Consider the following 16,946-nt stretch of genomic DNA (forward strand, 5'->3'; position numbering starts at 1 on the left):
TAATCTCTGGAAATTCACGGGTGCCCAGTGGAGACCAAATGGTAGGACGTTGAATTGCAATAGTCCCATAGGAGTGGACAAAGCAGTCTTTTACCTGTCTGAAGAATTACCTAGTACCTTCCAATAGCCTTTAGTAAGATCATTCATGAAAGGAACACTTGCAGATCCCAGTCGATCAAATAAGATCATCTATCCTAGAAAGGGGATAGTTGTAGAAAGGTAAGGGGTGCAGGTGAATCTGCCAGTACCATATTTACCCTGGGCATCTACCAGTATGAAGCAGGTGAAAAAAGATCCAGCTGAGATAGCCTTACTCCATTCCTGAGATTTAAAAATGACACATGCGTGCATGCACTGAAATCAGAATCCACAAGCTTACATTTACACAGGCAATGAATATGTTAACTGCCAGAAGAATCATTTAGTAACAATGACATTAGCATAGAATTAAAATGATATAAAACCAGAAGCACACAGTGTGCTAAAATATTCATGGATGACATGGGTTTCCTGCATACAATAGGTAGAGCCTCACTACATTTGGTAAAGGGACAGTGTCAAAATAATAGAGACAAGATAATGTGTACACTTAAAGGGAAAAGAAACATGGCAGAAAATGCATTTAAATCCCAGTAACAAATAGCAGTGAAATGATAGCATAAAAGGTCTATTCTAAAAAGCATTATAAATGAAAGGCAGGCTTTTACAAATCTAGCTAGGCCGTGAAGCTCGGAATGAGTCGGACACCCATACATTTCACACAGCCCAGAGTAGCCTCACGGTGCTCATGACAATGGAATGCAAGGCTACAAGTTAAGATAAGCACGGCAGAGCACAGAAAATGTGCTCGAAAGCTGGACAGTGTGCGGTAGTCACATTTAATGAGCTTCAGAGTTAGGCAGATATGTGCATTCAGCGTAGCTAAATTCTGAATAGATATTCCAAGCTAAAAGATGGACTCAAGGAAACACATAATTGAGACTGCAGCTTGACAATGACAACTGAGATTAGCAACACCTGCCATACTAGTCGAAGAAAGGACCAGATTCAGAATTAGCCTTGCATTCACAGACATGACATGGAGATAACAAGAGCTAGTGGTTAATTGTAAATATAAGTGGCACACCAATCTCTATGTCCTCATTATAACAAAAATATTTTTTACAACTGGTCAGTACAAGGTTGAGCATAGTCGATGCCAGCCAATGAGAATGCACATTACCTCAGCTTATTGCCAGCCTATGAAATGAAAGGAAAATGATGTAAGTATATGTGATATCTAAAATGGGCTGACCAGTAAGATAAGGAATCCCCCAATCCGGCACTTTACACCTATAGGCGTTTTATGTATCCTAGGGGTGCAAACCAATGGAGGACAGACATATATTTTTCAATTTGCTTGTCAAAATAACATCATCGATGATGAAAGTGGCCTTTAAAAGCCATTGTCTAGCAATGAAACATTGGGAAAACCTTGGTAAATGTTTGCCTGTGGATTTGTGTGTGTGTTTTCCTCCCAGCTTTTGTGTACTTATAATAAAAGCTGGGATTACCCTATATTTAACATATCCTTTGTCGCCTCTTTTATTTGCAGCTGCCATGTAGTGGCCTGAGTTAATTTTTTCAGCCCAGATTACATTTTTGTAATAGAGAGAGGATGGTTCTTTATGGATTTTTTGGCAGATTGGTGGGACCCCAGTCATCCGTCCTTTTGGCCAGTGGAAAGGTCTGGAGAGTGGAGTTTTGTGCACATCTGAACAGGACAGCAGGAGCCTGCTTTGGGGGGAATTCCTGCCACAATTCTGGGCCATCGCTCGACTCAGAGGAGGCGCAGGCAGATTGGTGGGGACCCCTGATGCCAGGAACCCTCAAAGATCTGCGAATTGGAGGTATGTTATGTGCCTGATGACACTTTGGGGTTGAGAAGTTTATTTTGTATTATTCATGAAAAAAAAGAGATATCCCTTGACAAAGGTCTCAGAAGGCTGCGCAGCAAGACCCAACCTCCTTTTGGGGGTCGGGGGTTGAAGAGATGGAGAGATAAGGATATCCCAGGGGGAACCGGAAGATAGCTGTATTGTTTTGTATTGTATTTTATTGTGTTTAAATTGATTATATTGTTGATTGCTGGCATTGTGTTGTGTTGTGAGAAAGGTCCTGTAGAGGTGTTTTTCTTTGCGTATTGTTACAGTAGCAGGTAGTATTGTTTCTTAGAGGGTGATGGGGTAAGTATGAATATTTAGATTGTGAACTCATTTTGTTGTGACCCAGAGGTAGGATTTAGACATTGAGGCGTGGCCTCAGACAATGGACTACAGGTGGTCGAATTGTAATGATGATTTGAAAAGGAGTGGGGGTGTGAGTAAGGGAAAAGTGTGAGAGAACTGTGAATAATCTTTTTGTCCTGATCATTGGGAAGCTCAACAGTGTTTCCATTGTTTATTTTGTGCAATGCTAAGCCGCACATTTCCCATAGTGCCATTATGGCTGACACACCCATCATACACCTATGCAAGGCGTTCCCTAGATACAGCGCAAAAATAAGTAAATATCATGCAGAGTGGGCAAGAGACACCACTGGCAAAAGGTTTATGCCATGGCCACAAGAAGGCACTCACTCGAGGGCTGTACTCCAACACATGTGCACATACCTTCATGCCATGCACAAGGGTGAGAAGCTCCAAAGCAGGTTAGGCATACTGGAGCTCAGAAAGGCCTTTGAGGAGCAGATAGAGATTCCTAAGAAGGAATGGATGCTTAATGTCCAAGAGGAAGGGTGCACACAGCCCACAGAGCTGCTGTCTCCGCACTCTGAGGAGTATGCTTGTGTGCAGCCCACAGCTCCACCTCCGCCGCTCGAGGTAAGCGGTTGCACACAGCTCATAGCACAGCCCCCTCCAGAAAAGTGTGTCTTGCCCCTGATTATTCCAGGAATATACCCATAACAAGAGGAAGCAGCAAGGTACAGCAATCCCAGAAAGGGATCCCCTGATGATGACAGTGAAGAGAGTAGGAGGAGGGTGAAAGTAGTGGGAAAGAGGGTGCCATTATTGTCAATAGATAGTAGAGCACAACATAGCTTAGAGGCACAGTTAAGAGATGAGGAGAACAACTGTGACGAATCAACTTCCTTGGCACCAGTGATCCAGGGATGAATATCGGTTTCAAAACCATCAATCAACCCCACACCGCTAGTGTACCAGAAGGGAACCGAACGGATTGGAATGCAAGTGAATTATAAGACCTCCTTGTCCAATTATGGTAACGTGGACGGAACGGTAGGCTTATTTCCGCAAGGTCGTAGATCGTTGATTAGCTGCAACACCGCGAAAATACACTTATTATCCAATGATAAAAGGGACTGTCCAGTCAAGATTGTACAAAAAGATCTACTTTATTATTACTACAACAGACAGTTCTAGCACACTACAAAATACAACCCACCCAGTAAAGGAACACATAGGACAGACATGTTCACGAAGGAAAGGCATGCACTCTGGATACTGACAGGAGGGTAGTTGGTAAAGTAATTAGTCTTACTGTTCAAGGTTATTGGTTTGAGCACCAAGGGGGCAAAGGGTTGTAACTGTCTCTAGGGGCCTTCGGAGAAGAACCAGGGGGGCAGAAACATTACCTGGTGCTGAAGATGTTTTTGGTGCTCAACAGCGTTGAGGCAGTTCCAGGGCGCTTCGCAGACCCTGAGACAGTTAGTGGCAGGAGACAGCTGTGGGTACCAGGCAGCAGGCAGTTCGGCAGGCGAGGCTGGACGGACATCTGCAGGCTGTCTGGCACGGCGGCTCGGGCCAAGAATCATTGTACCTGTGCTGGTTGGTGGATCTGGAATGCTGGTTGAGGCAGCTCGGACGGCTCTGGTGACTGCAGTGTGACAACAGTCAGCGGTGCAGCGGGAGGCGGTTCGAGGGCTCGACTGTCTCGATAATGTCCTTAAAAGATGGATGCTGGATGATGCTTGTGTGGCACTCCTCCTAGCTTCTTCGCAGGGCTTGTGTCCTTTCAAGGTGGATGGGCCAAAGCTCAGGAGAGTGTTTGCAGGCAATGGCCTTGTCCTTAGTTCACATACTCTCCGGCACTTCCCACCTAGGAAGCTTGCTGGCAGAACCTAGAAGGGCATGCTGTGTGCTGGCTGGGTAATGGTTCTGGAGCTGCTGGACAGGTCCTCTGAGTCCGGTATCTCCCTCTGTTCCCTGGGAGATGTTTAGGGGTGGGATCTTGCTTCTGTCTTGGAACTCCTGGCCTTCCTTCACTGCTGGAAGATGTAAGGTAGAATATCTTCAGATCAGGTCCAAATGAGTCCTTCATCTTACTCCTTTAGAAGTCTTCAGATGATCTGCTAAGTGAGGGGTTCAGCCCTCTTTAAAGCCAAATGGGCCCAGTGATTGCTGCAAGCTAGGCCCACCTTAATGAACCAATCCTGGGTCCCCATCAATAATCTTCTGTTATGCATGAGGCCAGGACCAGAGTGCTCTGCAACAGGACAGACAATGGGGCGACAAGATATACCTAAGTCCCACCCATCTCCCTGTCTGTTGTAGATCAAAGTGTCTCTCTGGTTAACTGAGCCCTCTGTGACTCTTGATTAAAGCGCAGGGTTCCCTTGATGTTTGTGCTGGTAGCAGACTTCCTGTGTCACCCAAAGCACATACTTCCCCCCTCTGAAAGGGGTCTGCTCTGCAGGGAAACCTGCGGTAACTGCTGCACCCAGACAGACCATTCACTGCCTTTCATACAGAGAGGTGGGAACTGGTTTCAAGTTGACACATTGCATACCAAAGGGGTGTTAGTCCCACCTTCCTGTTGTCTCATTGGCAACCAAGCCCACTAAACAGGCTTGCCTCAATTATCTCATTAGTATGCACTGCCACCAGCCGGAGGACAAAAGAAATGCAGATCCATGGAGCCTTTGATATTTGAGTTAGACTACACATGCTGGAGGAAGGTGTGCCTTCCCCCTCCTTGAGATGCTTTGATGTCACATTCCAGCTGACAGGGGAAGATGGTGCCTGTAGGGTGTGTCTTCCTGGAGTACATGTGACTATGCATTTTGTGCGGAAGCAGATGGACTGTGTGCGGAATGGCCTCACACAGTCCACGGAGGTTGATCTCCCATCATTAATTTTCATTTATCAGAAAAATGGAAAAGCGCAGATGAGCGCACTCTCCCCATGAGGATGGTCGAATTCCTCACAAGAGAAAGCTATACAGCCTAGAACAACAACTAAAAGTAGCAAAGGAGGAACTCCAAAGAGTAAGGGGCATGAGGACAGGTTGTAGGGAGAAATTCAGGATGAGATGCGTACAAACAGGTAGTGCAGGTAGTGGAGAGAAAACGCTTGAACGAGAGAATTGGGAATGATAATACTTAAACTAGATGGGAAGCTAGGAGAGAATGAAGAAAGAAAGGAAGAACCAAGCGAGGAGTTTGGAAGAGAGACATATGATTTCACAGAGCAAAATGCAAGGAGAGAGAAAGAGAGGGAACAGAGAGAAAAGGCAGAGAAACAGATTGGGGAGACATTGATGATGAAGACTGGGGAGAGAAGACAGCGTGAGCCCCACCAATGAATAAAACAGGGCCAGCAGTAGGAGAGATAGCAGATTTGTTGTGGCCAAATGTATGCATATATCCACCCCTCACATCAGTATTCCCTATAAATGAAGAACATAGATCACCATATTTATTAAGAGACTTGCCAGAACTCCAGCAAAACCATGTAGCTGACACATTGAGAAGGAAAACTCTTGCAGCTTCACCATCACGCAAGAAAGGAATATCACAATTCTCAGTGCTCCATAAGGGATTGCGGTTGCCACATTATATGCCATGCCACCAGACAGTTAAGAATAATGTAATGGATACATTGGCATCACTTACTGCAGGAACTGGCAAATGGATCTACCAGCTGGAGCGAGTAAAAGCTAGAATTTCATTAGCTATAGGTGACATGAAAAGCCTATTTGTGTCCATATTAGGTGAGCAGGCAGAGGGTGTGTGGAAGAGAGCAGGCTATTCCACAGTGACAGAACAAATCACCACTAAATATGATGGGTCACCATTAAATAATTGCAGATCAAATGTATGGAAAGCATTGATGATGCTATTTCCAGACCAATCAGACATGAGAGTCATAATAACTAGAAAGATGGGACCTAGTGAGGACCCCGCTGCATATATTCAGGACATTAAGGAACAGTGGCGCTTAGAAACCAAAGATCATTGGGACAAAAACATACCTGTGTTCTACTATATTTTATGTCAGGGTCTTCCTGAAGAAATAAAGAGGCAGCTAAAAAAGATTGTGGGGATTCAAATGAGACCATGCTCAGAAATACAAATGACTGTTGCCCACCACTGTAGATTAAAAACAGGAGAAAGTTCAAAAGAAAATTGAATAGAGAAAGATAGAAGAGGCAGAAATGGTGCAGAAAATATTATCTAGAATGGCAGTAGAAGGGGCGGTATTAATAAATACAGGAGAAGGGAATACTGTGAAGGTAACTGCAATACCGCAGCCAGGCATAGGTAGCCATTTTGCGGGAAGAGGTGAGAATAACTTTTATCCCAGGGGAGGCAGAGGATTTGCCCGAGAGGGAGAGGATTTGGAGCACCACAAAGAGGGTTTGGTGGGAGACAGCCATGATCTGGAGGTCCTGGGAGCCCCGGAGAAGTATGTTGGACATGAGGGAAAGTAAGAAACATTTCACGAGTGTGAAGGAGTAGAGCAGCACTGCAGCAAGTAGAATGCAATATGGGCCACAAGGGGGGATGGCATATCCACCACCATATGGTGCATGCTAGCAAGATTATGGGTATTATGACTACACACTATATCCACAAGATCAGACACAAGCAGAGCAGATGCAATCAATGCAGCAACCACAAATGTCACAGACACAACCCACAGAGAGTGCCATCACAGACACAGCAGATACAGATGCCACAGCAAGCACAGAACATAGTGCAACCACAGCAGTGACACAGTGGGTTTGAGGAATTTGATCATCCACGGTGGGTGTGCGCTCACCTGGGCTTTAAAAAAAAATGTTAAATGAAATTGAATGATGGTAGATCAACCTCTGGAAAATGTGTGGGGCTAATCCACAAACCTTTTCCTATGCTCACTGCACGACATATCGATAGACCTGTGTACTCTGGGTGGACACAACCTCCAGGCGCAGTCCCTCCTGTCATAATTAGTTGGGATATGACAGCCAGGAGTACACCATGTCATCACAGGAGGTACGGCGGCAAAACCTTCCCCCTGCCATGGCCAGCCTAATTAACTAACAAAGGCTCTGTGGTTCTGTTGAGCCATGTAAGCTGGTGGCAGCATTTGCATACTAATAAGACATTAATTCAAACAGGCCCACATGGGGCCTGGCTGCAGAGGCTAACACAGGAGACAGGAAACCCCAACACCCTTTCATTTGCACTGTGTCAACCTGATGCCAGCTCTCGCCCTCAGTATCGATTGACAGTGAAATGTCATGTCTGGGACTGCATGTTTACATTAGTCACCCCCGCAGGGGCACCCCATTCAGAAAGTACGAGTATGTGGATTGACGGAGACAGAAAGTCTGGTCTCGCCTAGGTTCAAGGGAGCCCTGCCGCTTTAATCAGGAACCACAGAGAGCTCCATTAACCAGAGGGACCCTTTGATCCACAACAGACAAGAAAATGGGTGGGGTTTAGTATCACGTTTTCACCCCTTTACCTTTTCTGTTGCAAAGTACTCTGGTTATGACCTCACGCATACAGGAGATTGTTGGTGGGGACCCAGGATTGGTTCATTAAGGTAGGCTTAGCCTACACCAATCTCTGTGATCCATTGGCTTTAAAAGGGGGCTGAGCCCTGTTTTGGCAGATCATCTGAAGGCTTCACCAGAAGCAGAAAGCAGAACTGAGCATTGGACCCTGGGTGAAGGTACAGTCTGCCTTACATCTTCCACCAGTGAAGGAAGACCACGACCTCCAAGAGGGAGCAAGATCCCTCCCGTAAACATTACCCAGGGAACAGAGGGAGATACCGAATCCAGGGGACCCTCCAGCAGCTCAAGAACCGGTACCCAGCCAGCACACAGCGTGCCCTCCAGCATGCTTCCTAGGTGGGAAGTGCCAGAGAATCTCTGACCCAAAACAAGGACAACGTAGCTGCCTGCAACACTCTCCTCAGCTTTGGGCAGTACACCACAAAAGGACGAACCAAGCCCAGTGAAGAAGGAAGGAGAAGTGCATCGACAAGCATCTACCGACATTTTAGAGCCAGTCGAGCCCCTCGAGCTGCAACCGACTGCTTAACAGTCAAAGCCGCAGTCGCTTAAAGCCTTCTGAAACGTCTCACCCAGTGCTTCAGTCCGCCGATCAGCACTGAGACATTGATTCCTGATCCAGAGCTGCTGTGTAGACCAGCCTACAGCCGTCTGTTCAGCCTCGCTCGCCAAACTGGTTGCCGCATGTTACCCATAGCTATCTACCATCTTGAACTCCATGAAATCAGCTTGCAAAGCACCCTGAAGCCGACTCAATCCTGTAGAACACCAAGAACACCTACAACACAAGGTGCATGGTGGTTGTGTCCCCCTGGTCTTCTGTATTCCTTTACAGGGTGGGTTGTATTTTGAAGTGTGCTAGAACTTGTCTATTGTAATAATAATAAAGTAGATATTTGTATACACCCTTGACTGGACAGTTTCTTTTATTATTGGGAAATAATTGTATTTTCGCTTTGTTGCAACTAACCAACGATCCACGACCTTTCAGAGATAAGCCTACCGTTCCATCCACATTACCGAAATTGGACAAGGAGGTTTATAATTTGCTTGTGTTTCCAATCTGTTCGGATCCCTTTTGGTGTACTAGCGGTGTGGGGCTTAGGCCCCTCTTGGATTCAAAGACAAAATCAGCTTCGGCCTCTCAGGGTTCCCTTCCCCGAGCTTAGACCCATTTTAGTTTTAAACACAATTTCAGCTTGTCAGGATGTACCTTTCTCTCATATACAGTTCTTTCCCAAATCATCAATTCAGGGGGTAGCATTAGAGACTTTCGAAAATGCCAGGTTCTTTGTTCCTCCTAAGCGCAACCACTCTGATCTTTAATCCCTCTCTTTATTCCTCGCTTTTCCTTATTAACCTTTTACCTTCAGGTGCTTCCTACATCCCTTCTTGAACTCCTTTGTTTCCTTTGCTTCTTTCTCGTGCACACTTGCACCTTCCTTGCTTTCTCATGCACACTTGCACCTTTCTTGCTTTGTGCACATATGCACTTTCCTTGCTTTCTCGTGCACACTTCCACCTTCCTTGCTTTCTCGTCTACACAGTGAAATTGTAGATTAACATGTGTCTTTGAGTTGAAAGCAAAGCAGGAGTGTCAAAGGTTCAGGGCCAAAGGGCATCTCCAGCAGGCATCCAACAGTGCAGTGCCCAAGGGCAGAATGTTGATAGAGATGATTTACGGAAAAAGATTCAGACACAAAACACATACACTTTAGGATTTGTAATCTGGCCAACTTTTCTGACCAGGGTATATCCAAAAGAGGAGATGTTGGAGAATGTTGACTGTAGATAAGGATATTGGGGGTCATTCCAAGTTTGGTGGTATCTCGCTGGTAATTTCGGTGGATCCCGCAAATGGTATTACCGTTTCCACTGCCTGATATCCCTGTATTACTGGCTCGGAGGATAGCTCAGGGGCAACACGTTTGTCTTGGAAGGAAGACAACGCATAGAAACGCAGGTTTGAATCCCAGGCACGCCCTTAGAAACTGGTCCCTGGTATTAAGCGCATTATAAAAGAACAATTATAATTATAATTATATTACAAGCGGCAGAAATACTGTTAATTCCCCATTCCATGCAGTCCAATAGGACTCCATGGGTGGAATTGCCGGTATTTCCGGCACCAGTAATATTGCTGCTGAAAATACTGTCTGTTTAATTCCGGTGGGGGTCTGAACAACTTCCAGCTCTTGGCTGGAAGTCAGTCATGTAACCCCCACTGGAAAACCTGTAGTTTGCCGGTACGGAAAAGTGCCGGTAAATGTTATTACTGGCACTTTTGTTCTGGACCGGTAAACTTATAATGAGGCGCAATTGTGCACTGAGGAAGAAACTGAAAAAATTCCCTAGAAAGATGAGTTTTAGTGGGGGGTATAAACCAGGTGTGTTCTTTCTGGGGAGTAGAAGAATCTTACGGTCCGTCCAAAAGACAGGCAGAGAGGTGTTTCTCATATCATATCATAAGTCTGGAAAATTTTGAAGGACTTTGTTCAGGCAGCATACGGCAGGTGATTTCAGGGTTTGAGAAATTCTTCAGATGAGCAAACCCAGCGTACATTCTGTTTCTAAATACTCAGTGCGCTCCCACTTTAGCAACCTCTGTATATTCCCAGTTTTAACTGGTCAGTATATACTCTAGAAGAACCCCTGAACTGGATAGCCCAGCCCCTTTGATGAGTAGCAATTACCCTTGAGATGGATGGGGATGCAGACGTTGCTCATACATCAATAATGGAGGCATCAATAATGGAGCCGACTCAGGAAGTTGACAAAACAAAGACTGTTTTAATATCAATTATCTGAAACAGGGAGCATAACGAACATCAATGCAATCACTCAATCTTCAAACTCAAAGTACTGTAAGAAAAAACTGAACTTTTATAAGCGATATGTTTCATCAATGGCATCTAAACCACATGTGTACTAACGTCATCCTACGTGGCAAACTACAAAAACTTATAAGCACGGGCTATTGGTTCTGAGTGAACATCTAAGTATATGATCCATACTAGTCTAAAAAAGTGTAACTGTGTAATTGGCTACTTAACATCAGGTGCGGCAACTAAGCCTTCCCCTTAAAATGACCACTATGAACGTCACTAAGTACACAACGCCCCATTGGTTTACACAACCATAGGACCCCTAAATACGCAGGTCCTATACAATTGGTTGGCACTCTACCCTCCTTCAGTATTTATCCACCTACGTTAGCAGCAAACAGGCCGGCCATCCAGATGCTGGTGAGGTCGCCTTAACTTTAGCTTCCCACCAATTAGCAGATCAATCCATCATCACCTCAGTGCTCTGCTGTCAATTAGGCCTTTGAACTTCGTCCTTGAGAGTGTTCTTAGCTCTGAGAGAATTGTGAGAAGCAGAGTCTGCCTCCATGCCTGGGTGTGATCATCTTAGTCATCCAACTTCATGCTTCCATGTGACTAGGGACCATGGAATCAAGCCTTTTGGTGCATTTAATATTATTTTCTAACAGACCTCTGAGGTTTTCCTTGTTATGTTTGTGCCTTCTGAACAGGAGTTTTGTTCTTTCACACGATTTTGTATCCAAAGTCAGTTCACTCCAGTTTTGATAAGACCTTGGCTTCTTGGCTCGTCCAGCTTCGCCTTTTGCTGAATCTCACTTGTAATTCAATTTGCTTTTTACTGTGATACACTGAAATAAGGCCTTTTTGCTATTGTCCAACCTACTATAATACGTTTAGTGGAAACATCCATAGCTCTCTCATTCCTAGATGTATACGCTGGCGCTTGTCGCAGTCTATTCACTATATGCTTAAGGCTAGCTTCATGATTACTTTGCGGCTTGCGTTTCTTCTGCATCTGTACACGTGTAAAATAACTTGATATAATCATCTGTTTCTGTGGCATAAGCTTCTTCACCTTGATCCCAAGATGAAACTTATCCCTAATACTTTCTTGATGCCTTATAGAATATCCACATTCTCTGATCACTGCATCTCTTTTATGTGTGTCATCTCAGCTTCATGTAGCATATCCTAGCAATGGTAAATGACGTTACCATGCATCCTTGCTGCTTATTGGCTCTGCTTCTTCAGGGATTTCATTAAAATGGCCATCATATTGTCTTGTATGCAGATATGGTTTTTTCAATGGGTACCTTGGCTCCCAGGTTCTCTTAGGTACTGACACTTTCACTGGTACTGGACTGAGTCCATACTCTGCTCTTTGACGATTCAACTGCTCCGTGTACATCACATACTCTGGCTTCCAAACTATAGGTAATATGGGCGGGACGGTTGAGGTGGGGGTACTTGGCTCCTCCTCTACACTCCTCAATGCTCACACCAGAAAAAATTCAACTTACTAGGTAAAAAGGCCCAGCACACCACCTGCAAGGAGAACAAGGTGTTATTTCTACAAAAATAGAGATGCACCAGCAAAGCACTGTGCTGCTGCAGAACGTTTTGGCAAAATCAGCATGAGCAACACTTTAAAAAGGCAGGACAAAGAATGCGAATGTGATCAAGTAAGGCCACTGAGAGATCCAGCGCTATTGCCTAAATATAGGATTGTAACACACGGCAGCGTTCAACTGTTAAGTTGTGGGTGCCTTGACCAAGTCCCCACAGAGAAACTGAATAAAGTAGAGTTAAACAGTGAAACCCTAGAATCATTTGTTTGCCGGGAGGCTGTCGTTAACACTGAGCAATTGCAATCGCATTTGTAATTCAGATTTTGGAAGTACATTTAAATACCCTTTGCTTCAAATAATTGAGTACTGATTTGGACAAGGATCTTTTGCCTCAGAGGAAGAGCTTTGCTCGAAACACGTGTCAGGCTGTCTTGAACCATGATTAAAATACACTACAATTGTATTTGATGTATTTTTTATAACTTGGCGCAGTTTCACTGTTTAACTTTAAAAAGGCATACAGCATCATCAATGACGTAAGTTACATAGGGTACAAATCCGAGTGGCTGGTTGGTGAGACCCTATACATAGGCTACCTGATCCATAAAGGATACCAGGCCATTGGTCCCAGCCCTGTCTGTCCATCTTCTCCCATGTCGGCCTCTTCTTGCGCATCATCAGACATAGAGCTACAGCTAATTGACCATTATGTGCAGAAAAAAACAATACAGTCTTTATCTTTGTCCTAAGGTGCACCTGGTACTGCAGACAAGAGCTAAGTGATTACTTCAAGGTCAGCTTGCACACACATACCAACTCGATTCCAGACACCTCAGCGCCCATCCAAAGCTTTCCACCCTAGTTTTAGATTTGTTGTTTTGCCCCTCCCGGCACCTCGCAGTACAAATCACGTGATCTCTGGTGAAGGCAACTGATCCTTACGTTCTGATCTTTTCTGATCGATTGGGGGTCTAACAGTTTTATGGTCAGTGATCTGGGACTGGTTGATACCTTGGAATGCTGGGGGTCTTGGGATGAGGCATCTGGCCGCTATTACTTAGAGCTGGGACAGCGGAAGGTCGGAGGCTCGTGCCCTCCTTCTTGCAGGATCGCTTTTCGCAGGGCGCTCTCAACCCCCTCCTGGCCCTGCACAGCACATTCCTCCTGCTGGCAACATAAGACAATGAACGGTCTATGAATCTCTGCAGCTCTGGTCTTTCTCACCGGTGCCCAGAATGCAACCTATGCCCGCATACACACACCAATTCCCATAGTTTCGGGGCCTAGGGCTGTGGGCTTATCCGTAGTGCAGAATTAGGCCTCGATTTCAATATGACTGCTAATATCGAAGATGCCGTTTGATTCTCTGTGTATTCTAAACCTACAGCATGCGCTCCCTTCCCCACACTGTAGCCCCTCACGAAACCCCCTAACCCATGTACCGTGCACGAGCCCCTACCGCATGCTACCAGGGCTCTGACTCATTCTAAAGCGCTTGAGGGGTCTGAGATGATCACTCCCGCCCTCCTTCCCAACAATACCAAGTTTTGAAATCCATGTATATCTCCATGTTGTTCAGTGTACCATTATTCAAAATTCCAATATACTCCCACTTATACAAGTCCAGCAAGCTATCAGTTTACATTATTTTCCCGATGTGGCACATCCCACTATATGCCAATCTAGGCATTCCCAGTCCACTCCCAGTTAACACAATCAGCTTATACTTCCAGTTTGGCAAGCCCAGTACAAAGCACTGAAAAATCCCAAATATCCAGGACAGCAAACTCCTCCCTACGCCCCAATAGAACCAAGGTGCGTCTTCGCTCTGGCAGCGCACAGGGCGAAACAAAATGTGCCCCATCCCCTGTCAAGGCGGAGGTAGAGGGGGGCAAATTTGGGGTTGCACTGCCACACCAGCGGTGTAGCAGCGACACCCTACAGAAATGAGAAGTGCCTCGCTCCCATGCACTTAAATAGAGCGCTGCTGCTACACCAGCATGAGAGCAAGGCACTTTTCATTTCATTCACCACGCCAGCTCACGGGAGCCCTTGAAAGCCCCCCACCGAGTTGGCGTGGCAGCGGTGCTAATGTGCACCTCAGGTGACCGTTTGGCTCGCCCGTGCCTAAAGCCAGCCCTGCATAGAACATAGTAACACACAGTGTGACGAGCAGTGGTCTAAGTGGGTGGGGGCGTTTTAAAAAAAGAGTGTAGGAAGAAGTTGAAACTTGCATTTGTGCACTGCATTGAACGTTCCCTTAAACAGCAGGTGTGTTTGGGGGTTTGGATTGTGCGAGGGAGTGGTGTGGCGTTGGCGTTTTTGGGGAGCTGGGCAGGCCAGTGGGGAACATAGTTCCACTAGTTCTTTTCGTACACTTCGACCACTGGTGACGAGGCTCGCTCATGCCCACTGCACTGAATTTCCACCTAATCAGGAACAAAAGGTAAGTACGTCCACGTAAGGTAAAAACACCTTTGCTCCAGTTGCTCCCTAAAATGAGGTTGATGGTGCGGAAAACGATGAACCAACGGGCCCTGTAGGGAAAGACCGGCACTTTTTCTGGCCACACACTTTTCTTAAATCTGCCAGTCTACCAGTAGATGGCGTAATGATCCCACAAGTTGAAAAGTCATAGAAAAGGCGCAGGATGCAGCATATGAACTTTACATAACACATTTGAATGATTTAAAATGACCACAACAAGAAGGCATGCATGGGGCTGATCTTAAAGTGCACGTCACGCAATACTTACGTGAGAGCCTTAAACCATCCCTCGGCTTCGTGGGCAGCTCTTCTTCGTCCCCACTGCCATCCAGCAAATCAGAGCTGTGGGACCTTCTGAGGGAGTATAACGTTAGCGCGTCCATCGGGTTCTCATCTTCCTGTAGGAAGAGACGAATTGCTTAAATGTCTACCCCTGAATGCCAGGACAGGCGCAGCATTACACGGGGTGAGATGGGCCCTTCCTCCCGTGTAGGCACGGTGGTCCGGCCGGCGCAGATGAACACACAAAATAACGGATTGGTGTGGTGCACTTTAGAGCATTCAAAAGTAAAAAGAAAACTTGTAATTATAGAAGTATGTGTCCCTCCGATGAAGTGGTCTCTGTACATGTGAAGAGAGTGGGGAGCATTATAGGTTTGCTGGTATCCCGCTGGAAATTCCGGCGGGATACTGGCATACACACCCATCCCGGTATTAGCAAGATATTACAGGTGGTGGAAAGGGAGGTAAATCCCCATTCCATGGAGTCCCATATGGAGGGGATTGCCGGAATTACTGGCACTGGTAATTCCTGCATTTTTTTGCCGGTGGGGCCCTGATTTTCCTCCAGACCTGCTGGTAAATCAGTCTCCCCCACCGGCAAATCTGTAGTTTGGCAGTGTAGTAAAAGTGCTGGTACCGCATTTACCTGCACTTTAACCAGCATTTTTACTGCACCTCCAAACTTATAATGACTCCCAGTGCCTTGCAATCTCTACTCATACAGTGGGACAGAGGGTGGTGCAGCACAAACGATCGACACAAATCACTCCTCAGACCTTCTTCTTGGCAGTGCAGCTGTACAAAAACCCATATGTATAACTGGATGCAGAAGAAACTTTTTGTCAACAGTCATGTGAAATGACACGAGAGCGACCCTCTCGTAATAACTGGTTACAGCATGGGCGGGACATACCATCAGTGCTTAATTTGTGCCAGTGTTTGCCGGTGGGCACTCTTTAGGACACCACACTCATTAAAAACGGAAACTTTGCTGGTAGCCTGCCTGCCTGCACACAGCAGCACACGGTCACCAACTTATCATTTGTTTTTTTTGCCTGGCCTGCAGTGCCGATGGTGCCGCGTGCAGCCTGCAGGTTCAGGTCACGGCTGGGTCACCCTGCCCGTTTTTTTAACCCGGTGGGTGTCCGTGCGTGCCAGCCAGGCAGGGGGATACAGACCCAGTGAGTCTAAGACCACACCCTGCCACTGGCTGGTGCGCACGGGCAGGGTCACGGCACACAGTCTGCAAGTTTGGGCAGGCAGCTGGCTGCCAAATCTTTTTTTCCCGGACCGGTCAGCGGTCCTCCTTGCTTGAAGCAGTCAGGAATGAAGGGACGGCGGGCCGGGACAGGAATATCTAATCACACCCTCTCTGTCCACGCCAGCATGTGGCTCGGGTTCTAGCCTAGGCCAAGCCTAGTAGGGAAAGCTGAGGTGACAAGTGTCAGTGTATATGTACTATGACAATGCTGGACTTGAGTGATAACACTGGGACATCGGTACTGGATTCAGCCTGTCACCAGGAGATGGCGTCGGTGGGGGGGGGGCATACACTGCGCGAGAAAGAGGCCGCATGCTACAGCCCGACACCAGGTGGGTGGTTGTAGAAGTTACATGTGACTTGGCAATCCCCGTTTTCTTTTTCATGCCTCGTCCTCATGTCTATTTAATATCAGGTGCTTTGTTATCTTCCCCCTTACCATTGCAACCTTTATCGGCGGTTCCCTTCTGCCAGCTAAATACTTTTTCTTTTTGCCTCTTCCTCATACTTCCCCTTTCCTCTAAATGCTATGCCATAATTCCTACTTCCTTCCCTCTTGCATTCTATTATTTCATCCTGTCTATTTCGACCCCATTCACTGGCCTTCAGTTTTTATCATTCTGTGTTTTTCATTCAATTTCCCCCATCTTCCCCTTCTTTCATCCGTTTCCTAATCTTGCAGCACTCTCTAGTTTCATTCTTTCCCCCTTGGTTGTTTTATGTTTCTCTCTCTCC

At 46.2% G+C, this 16,946-nt stretch overlaps 1 protein-coding gene across 3 annotated transcripts in view; it reads right to left on the minus strand.

Annotated features, from left to right (window-relative positions):
• Positions 1-16,946, minus strand: part of ARHGAP9 (Rho GTPase activating protein 9) — a 1,031,694-nt gene that overhangs the window by 299,660 nt on the left and 715,088 nt on the right. For all 3 annotated transcript variants that reach the window (XM_069653585.1, XM_069653586.1, XM_069653587.1), the window contains one exon: positions 14,937-15,066. In XM_069653585.1, coding sequence (XP_069509686.1) covers positions 14,937-15,066 — 130 coding nt within the window. The remainder of the gene's footprint in view (positions 1-14,936; positions 15,067-16,946) is intronic.

Source organism: Ambystoma mexicanum, chromosome 3q, assembly GCF_040938575.1.
Source record: "Ambystoma mexicanum isolate Mex_15411 chromosome 3q, UKY_AmexF1_1, whole genome shotgun sequence".
NCBI classification, from domain to species: domain Eukaryota; kingdom Metazoa; phylum Chordata; class Amphibia; order Caudata; family Ambystomatidae; genus Ambystoma; species Ambystoma mexicanum.